The following is an 8,860-nucleotide window of genomic DNA, read 5'->3' as shown; positions in this document are numbered from 1 at the left end:
AATTGATATTTCACGCAAAAACCGGTATAAATTCTATGCGTATTCAACATGTTTAATCAACAGTAGGTTTTAGCTAGGGTGTATGTTGACAAGAGAAACCTAGTTTTAGTAAAGGACTTTTTAAATATTTATCAGCTGTCGACAGATACATCTGCATGAAAAACCACAAACATTTCGCCTCTTTTCCAACCCTGAATTCTCCTCTATTCTCTCCACATCTTCTATATTTGTCATCTCTTTATCCCATTCTTGAAACCTATTTTCCCTAAAAGGAACGTAACTCAATTAAAATTAATGGAAGCCAGCCACCAAATACAGTGGAACGAATCTTTTTTGGAATATTTGAAGCGGTGGCTGTTTCATTTATATCACTGAGTTAGGTAGGTTTAAGTGAAGAGCCACTAATTCAACTCGGTAAAAGACAAACTGAAAGAAACGAATTCAATGGAAGCCATAAAAAACAAATGCTCGTCCGCCCAGGATTTATAAGTAAATGCAGATACTGTAGTTATCTTTACGAATACTGGAGTTTAACTTGAAGACTTCGTGACGTTCATAGCCCAATTTCGATATATTAAAATTCAGCTCTAAACAAAAGGCATCATCTCGAGGCTCTGAAGAATAAACTCATACAAATCCTTATCTTTATTCCCCAGAGCCTCGAGATTTTTCCTTTTGTTTAGGACTGAATTTTACGATATCGAAGTTGGTCTATTGTCCGAGTGGTGTTGAGAGCAAGGAAAAAGTTTGTGATGCTTATCAAAAATCGCTGGGCATCTGATTACCTGAGTTTGTAATAAATTATCACTGGGAGCCCTCACTCCAAAACGCCCCAGGGGGCGAATGGAGTGGGAGCCATGGCAACACGCTTGCCATCGTTGCAGGGAGGTGGGAAGGTCGAAGCGGCCTGACGTTCGTTTAATTTAAAACTAAAGAGAGAAATAAACTGGATGAAATGAACCCAATTATACCAAGATGGTAATAAATTATGCAAATATGGCTCTCCCATAGAACAATAGTTGCCATAATGCAAGGAAATTTCGAACTTAAACTGAATAAGAGAATAGAGTACATTTGTACATGACGGTCTCCGGTGAGTTTACTAGAAAAATACACCCTTTTCCAAAATGGTCGCCATTTAAAATTTTTTTTGTTTTTGTTCAAATTATCCCTTGATGCCTCGTTCTTAAGCTTAAAATTCAAAAGAATATTTTGCCTTGAACGAGGCATCAGGGTCTAATTTGAATAAAAACGAAAGAAAATCTGAATTGCGGCTATTTTGGAAAAAGGTGTATAAAAGCGAAACGAATTGATAATACACACTTATGCACCGATCGATCAGAAACTACAACATCCTCCTGGGCATTTGCCAAGCTTTCGAAGAAATGATCAATTGTGGAAATCAAAATCTATCTTTTAAATGTCCCGTGTCAACTGGGAGAGAGCTGGGAAATTTGACATGTAAAGTCTGGCACTTCGGTCCCCTTTAAAAATCACATTCTCCTCAGGCAAAGTACAAATTCTTTACTCTTTGGACACAAAAAGTAGTCGAATGCATGCCCGCGGGGATGATGAAGTTTTGATCAGCTTGGCATTATACATTACATTTAAACTTCTTGGGCGCAAATTTGAACTTTCATTTTATATTCAATATACATTTCCTTTTGTTTTGTCACAGCTCTGTGTAAGTTGTGGTAAAGACTGAACCACAATGTTGATACAGTGAACCCTATGTAGGAGTTAATATATATTTTGAATACATACTAGCACTGGTAACAACTGAATGTCATAGTCGCCTCTAAAGATGTTATCAGAGTCTGTGTTTCAAAGAAGATTTTTGGTGGTGAAGGGTGCGAAAAATACGAATAAAGTAGTTGTGTGCCAGATTGTCAATAAAAAACTTGATCATGCACCACGCACTAAGGCCAAGGACTGGGTATAATGTATAGGTCCTTTTAATTGGCTCGAAGCAAATTCGCCACGGATGTGAGATTAGGGATTCTTTTTACACAAAATCAAGAGCTCTTCACTTTTATGAACCGTTGACTACCTTGACAAAGGTATTCACAAAGTAGACTGTGTGTTTCTCGGTAAGCTGTCTCGTTTTGCGTTTACGAATTGAAGACGAATCTGCCTGTCTTGTAGATCTGGACGTTCTGAGTGACAAGTGCTCTTTGTAGGAGTGGAACGCCCGCGAGGACCTTTCGCCACAGCACGAGACCTCAGCGATTCCATTAGCCCCGACATGGTGGCCTTAAATCTGCTGTTACGAAAGGCGAAAAGGAATGGATTGAGCGCGGAATTAAGGTAGCCGAACATCAGAAACATGACGACAACTTCTTTCGGGATTTTCCTTACGCACCGTGAGCCACAAAGATTGGAGACGGCACTGATAAAACTGAATGGTATCCAACAGGAAAAAAAGGCCACCACGAATATAGAGATTGTCTTAGCTGCTCGGATATTCCTTGAATAAACCTTTTTTTCTTCAGTAGAACGAAGTTTTGGAATTCGTGAGGCGTCTCCGTAAAAGATATTTTGCTGGCTGCGGGCAATCAAGTAAATCTTGATGTAAATACCACAGGTAATCAAAAGAGGAAGTATGAAGTTGATCACAGAACTGAGTGCGGTATAGGTCTTTGTGAAAGGAAAGTAGCACACGCCCTGAAACACGAACTTATCATGCGTTCGCCAGCCCATGATGGGAAGTAAGGCGAAGAGAAAGCTGTAAATCCAAATTACCACGCTAACAATCGAGGCTTTCTTCTTGGTCATAAATCTGCATCGTCGAAAACGATTGAGAGGATCACTGAGACTCTTGTAACGGTCAACGCTGACGGCCAAAAGGGTCAAAATCGATGTGGGCACAGTGATGAGATACATTATGATCCAGGCCTCGCACATTTCTTCGCTGTGTATCCAAACCCCTAGAAGAATAATCGACTTTATGTCGAAAGGCACCACGAGGGACACGGTGAGAAGATCCGAGAACGCCAAGGAAAAAATAAAGGTATTTGTGGGATTACTTCGAAGGCTTCTGTTCACGATTATTGTGCAACAAACTATGAAGTTCCCAACAAAAGCTATGACAACAATTAGTATGTGACAGACCGCCATAGAATACTGGAAGGATGGGCTAAAATCAAAAAAGGTTTCTGATGTGTTGGCAGCGGTATTGATTTCGCCAGTATTGTTATTCATAGTCGGTAATCCTTGTTTTTGCTCGTTATTTTGAGCTGCCTTAATCGCACGTACTTTCACTCAGAATGCCTCTCACGTAAACATGACGTTTCAATATCTAATCATCGTGGAATTTTCTGGTCCTTATTTGACCACGCAATATGGTGCCAAATCGGCGATGACTGAAGGGCGGGGAGTTCACAGTTCACTTGTTCCTTGTAAATGCCGTTTATCTCAGTTGCGCGGACGTAAGCCACTGTGTTGAATGTGCTGCGGCTTCTGTAAACTACCTCTATTAAGCTGAAAGTGATAAATAAAAAAAATCAAAATTAAGAGCGCATGTGAAAGGTTATAACTTTGCCGGTACAACTTGAAAGTATGGTGGGGAAAAGAAAGATTTGTTTGTCGTTTGTGTACTCGGAATTAAGCCTTCCCGTGTAAAATCAGTCGTCAATTCAGACTGCCAGCCCTTTCGGAATTATCATGAATGAATAATTATTTTAAGTTTTTGAAAAGTACCTTTTTTGAACTGTCATGAGTTTAGAAAAATACTCATGACAAATGCCTCTTCTCAGGAGTATTGTTATCAGCTACCATAGTTTAGTCTACAAAGTAACGTTACAGAAAGTAATTACTGGGTTGCCAAACCCAGTCGATCGGAATCTGCGTTTCATTTCTCTGTTTTATTTTTTCCGTGTAATGAAAAGTCTTTCCTGTCACTCCCTTGCTTAGTGGTGTCTTTGTGCATAGAGTCTTCTTTGCGTATTTGTTAGGTTTGAGGGGCTGGGGTAATGCGTAGATTTCTCTGGTGCACACAGCAGAACATTTAATTAACCGCAATGGCGTCGAAAGTCATTGTAACGCGAATGGCGTTTTAGTGGATCTTTAAACAAAATATACCCTCAAGGAGTTCAAGAATGGAACGTCAATTGGAGGAACAAGACAAGCGGTGAAAAATAAATATCTGGAATCTTTAAAGCGACGAGTGATGGTCTTCGACAACAATTTCATTTTTTGTCGTTCTAATATCTACTAACTTGGCATTATATAAGAAACTGAAATCAATGGCAAATTTTTTTTTATAGATTTAACAAACATTGAAGGAATCGAACGCCTTGAATGCATTACAGTATTTACTGAAGTCGCATCTAAGCTGTCTGGCAATTTACATTTATTTTGTACTCAACTCTGCAAAGGTAAAAAAAAATTGGAAATGTGACAGTGAAGAATTGTTTGAATGAAAGCTTGTTGTCTCTTTTGTGCTTCATCATTTACGGTCAAGGTTCTTTCAAAAAGGGTTTGATGTGAACTATCAGAAATGTATTTAAATGCATATGCTTTGTGACACGGATTGTGTGTCTTTTTAGCACGCACGCAATTTAAATATGAAAGGTTTTTTGCCTCTAATTTCAAATATGTTGTTTGTTTCAATAAATTCTCGCTGGAAAAGGTTTTTGTGATATTTCCAGCCTTTGTGAATTTTAATATCATGTTGTGGAATTTTCGAGCTTTACAAATTTGCATACCTGGGTTGAAATGTGGTGCGGGTGGATTTTTGTGGTTGTGCTGGTCTGATGGAAGCGTCCTTGAGTTTCAACAAAATAAGCCCCGAAATCCGCAAAAAATTGTGACGCTGATGCTGTAATAAAGTAGCTGCTATTTCCAAAACGATGGAATTACCTGGTTATAAATAACCTCGTCTTGGACAGTAAATTGTTGCCTTTGCAAAAACAATGGTGAACCTCAAGAGTTGGGCGATTGTGATCTTTGTGTTGAATTCGCACATGTCTTGTCAAACTTTATAACACTTGCCATCATTTGACACAGATGCTTCACTGTTTCTGGAGTAAACACGCCGCCGTAACTTGATCACGGCGCCCGCTGAATTCGATGTCACTTTCGATTTTGCAATTTACTTGTGCAGCCAAAAGTACAATAACAAAATTGAACCTAGCAAAAATCTCCCAAAATGTTTGTCACTGATCGTAACTTTTTATATTCACGGTTCAAAAGTAATGTTGCTTTCATGTCGTAAATTTTGTTGCTGATGGTAAAATATTTTATTCTCGATCAACCGTCCTGAAAACTTTTTTCTGCTGTTCCTAAACACTGTGCATCAATATTTATTTACTTTTGCATCAATATTTATTGCATTATATTTTATAAATTTATTGCCGGACAGGGGGTAACTCCAAAGCTGTCGGACGCTCAGTTTGCACGCTTCAACTTGTGGTGTAAAGAAGTTGTGAGAGAACTTGAAAATGATCAGCATGTCATCCTAGAGGCCAATGTTTTTCGATTCCCATCGCTTGGGCCGAATACAAGAATCTTATGCGTGAAGTTAAGCGAGAAAACAGGCTGGTAGAACGAGAATAAGTAGCGCATCAAATCTCAAATCAAGCCATTTCCCAATAATTCAAGCTATTTTTGGAAAACTATCCGATCATGTATTCTTAAGAAATCTGCCAGCGAGAGATCCTACAGCAGAGACGAAGTGGTAGCAAACGAGTTTAATCGTTTTTTCACCTCGGTTGCACGAGAGACTTTTGACAAAATTAACTCGCTTACTAGTCAATGTAATTATAACCATTCGAAGCCAGTCTTTGTCCCAAGGAAACACTCCTAAGCTAATCAATTCAATTTTAAGTGCGTGGAATGTTCCGAAGTCGCAAGTGTTGTCCGGTCAATGCCACTAAACAAATCTCCCGGGATTGACAAAATTCCTGCCCACATGATCTCCCAGCTGTACTTCCGACCTAAACGTCAATAATAAACGCTTCATCTGCTACCGGAATCTTTCCATGTTCTTCGAAGATGGCTGAGGTTTCACCAATATTAAAAGACGGAGACTTCGAGGCTGTCGAGGAGCCTTACAATTACCGACCCATCTCTCTCCTGCCCATTTTTGTCAAAGATATGCCAGAGAATTGCTTTAAATCAATTAATGCCTTACTTGTTGTCAAATGAAAGGCTGTCTGCAACGCAAAGTGGAAATAAAAAATTCCACTCGACAGAGACATAACTCAGTAAATGTAATACACACGACTGAAGCCATCCGCCCCATAAAAAGGAAAGTAACCGCTGTTGTGTTATTGGATATGAGTAAGGCCTTCGACAGTATATAACATTACATTTTACTGCAGAAACTGCAAGACGTCGGCATTTCATCTTTTGGCGTCACTTGGTTTAACAGTTGTTTATCTCAAAGACATCAAATCGTACGTACAAACAAGGAATTTGCAGAGCCACTACCTGTCGATAGCGGTTTACCACAAGAGAGTAACCTCGGGCCTCTCCTATTCAGTATATATACGTGAACGATCTACCATCAGTTTTTAAGCCGCTGTCAATCTGAAAGCTTTGTTAATGATACTAAACTTCACATTTCCTTCTCAATTCAAGACTGGGCTAACTGGGCTATGACGATCTCTTAAGAATTCGTAACTGGTATTTTGACAATCACCTCCTCTTGAACCCAGATAAGGCAAAGCTAATGCGATGATGTATGGAAGTCGTCAGCTGAGTGCTTCGCAACCTCCCTGACGTCCGTCTTTCGTTCATGGGCAAGGAACTCATACCCGCAAAAGTCGCCAGAGACAGCGAGCTCCACCTTTCATGACCACATCTTTAAAACTGTTTCGTCCTGCGTGTATAGCTTAGCTCAAATTAGTCGTGTTATATGTTTGATAAAAACACTCTGATAATAATAATCATCGCCTTAGTTTTCAGCAAATTGTTTTATTGTTCGTCGGTCTGAGCAAACGCAGCAACTACTCACCTCCTCAAGCTTCAAACAGTGCAGAATTTCGCTGCCCGAACAATCAGTAATACCACAAAGTTCGATCAGATGACCCCAGTCTTGTAGATTTACGCTGGCTGCCACCGTGACGCTGTGCTTGCTTTCAAATGCATGATTGGACAAACTCCCGCTTACCTTTCCTCGCTTTTCGCAACTATTAATTTTTCTTCCTTTTAAGAGCATTACAGGACAAAGGGCCTTTTTTATCGAACAGTGTCATTATGGAATAATCTAGAAAGTAATTAATCTTAAGCTAATCGAATCTCTTAATGTTTTTGACAGAACATTATGAGGTAAACTCTTATGTGAATGTTTATCTTCATAGCCCAATTTTGTCACATAATTTTACCATCTTCCATATCATAGTTTATAGAGGGGAATAGTTTGGAAGCTCGGCAAACATCAAAGGAGCAAACAAAGATGCCAAGATTTAGGTTGGAAAGTCCACGACCGGGCACAATCTTTTGTTTTGCGTTCATACACATGCGTGAACTACGTAACCAACACGTTTCCATTGGTTAGTTCCTCAGTATGGAGGAAACAACTATTGTATTTTGTACACGGTCAAGGCGAGAAAATAAGAAAAAAACCTAGAACAAAGAAATTTGTCAGGTTTCATAACCATTCCCCTCTATTAACTACACTGTATGTCCATATCAATTTTGTATTCTCGGCATGCCTTTCAACTTACTTTTCTACTTTGAAATTGATTTTGATTTTGATGTACACTTACAGCATTTGCATAATATTCGTACTGAAAAGCCCCCTAAGGGAGTGCTCATAAAACGAATGACCTTCTTTCCCGCTAAAGTTCACTCAGCTTTCCATCCTTCCGAGGTCGGTAAAATGAGTACCAAGCGGCTGCAATTTGCACCTGTATATGCTTCCAGTCCGCTGGGGGTAAATTGATCATTGTAAAGCGCCTTTGAGACGTTAGTCATAAGAGCGCTATATAAATGCACCACTTTACTTTTTACTTCACTTTATAATCACACACCGAGGCAAAAATATCTTTAATTAGTAGGCACCGTCCTTAAAATGATGCCACAATAGACGTTTTGCAAAAGCAGCTGTTTGTACGAAATGGACACACCAAATGTATCGGAACGGGGAATTGAAGAATGGGCACGGGGAATCTCTAAAATAGGGAATGCCTAAAACGGGGAAGAGGGAGAATCTCTAACATCTTTTCAACTTCGAAGAAAGTGTGACAGTCATCAATCACCGGGCAGGAAATGAATGGCTTTCAGGTAGCGCTGCGTCAAAACTTTAGGGAATCTAATATCAGCAGCTGGCAACTTCTTACTGCGATCGCACGCCTCACGTACAGTATATTTATTTAATAATATATGTACCCATAAAACGACACAGCATCCTTTAAAGTTTCAAGTGAAATCCTTCAGACCTCGAATAAAACTGTTCTGAGCCATGTATTGTCATTCAAAAGAAACTCTCGGGAATTTGCGGACCCGTACAGATGAACACCCATGACTTTCGTCTCGTTTCAGCCCGGGCTGAAAAAGTAGTCCCTTGAGAATACTTTTGCCTTGCATATTGGGAAGATAAGAAATCCAAGTCATTTTTTCCGTCGTTAAGATTCAATCTTAAAACAATGAAAAAATGAGAAATCGATGGACGCCAAAGCCTTTTTCCATTGTTATATTTTAAAGTCTAAATATAGAATAATGCAACATGTAATAAAGACAACGAAGTCATTTTTTCATTTTCCCATTTTTTCCAAAAGATTACAAAGATGGAAAAATGAAACAACTCAACGAGGTTATTCCATTATTTTAATTTTCTACTTTTTTTGTAGATAACAGAAAAATTTAAAAAATGTTTAAAAAAGTTGTTTTGGGTAATAAATCATTTTTCTGAAGA

General features: G+C 39.1%; 1 protein-coding gene across 3 annotated transcripts; it reads right to left on the bottom strand.

Moving 5' to 3' along the window:
• Positions 1 to 89: 89 nt before the first annotated feature.
• On the bottom strand, positions 90 to 7,835 carry LOC138038081 (D(5)-like dopamine receptor). Of its 3 annotated transcripts, XM_068883901.1 has the most exons (3): positions 7,774 to 7,835; positions 6,959 to 7,119; positions 90 to 3,480 (listed from the first exon to the last, which is right to left on the bottom strand). In XM_068883901.1, the coding sequence occupies exon 3, from the start codon at positions 3,199 to 3,201 to the stop codon at positions 2,065 to 2,067; it is 1,137 nt and encodes a 378-aa protein (XP_068740002.1). In that variant the 5' UTR covers positions 3,202 to 3,480; positions 6,959 to 7,119; positions 7,774 to 7,835; the 3' UTR covers positions 90 to 2,064. The 3 variants fall into 3 exon arrangements, with proteins under 3 accessions (XP_068740002.1, XP_068740003.1, XP_068740004.1); XM_068883902.1 differs by lacking the exon at positions 6,959 to 7,119 and having other exon boundaries at positions 7,713 to 7,814; XM_068883903.1 differs by lacking the exons at positions 6,959 to 7,119; positions 7,774 to 7,835 and adding an exon at positions 6,644 to 6,747.
• Positions 7,836 to 8,860: the final 1,025 nt, after the last annotated feature.

The sequence above is a fragment of the Montipora capricornis genome, chromosome 2 (genome assembly GCF_036669925.1).
Source record: "Montipora capricornis isolate CH-2021 chromosome 2, ASM3666992v2, whole genome shotgun sequence".
NCBI lineage: Eukaryota > Metazoa > Cnidaria > Anthozoa > Scleractinia > Acroporidae > Montipora > Montipora capricornis.
This window is presented reverse-complemented; position numbering and strand designations above follow the sequence as displayed.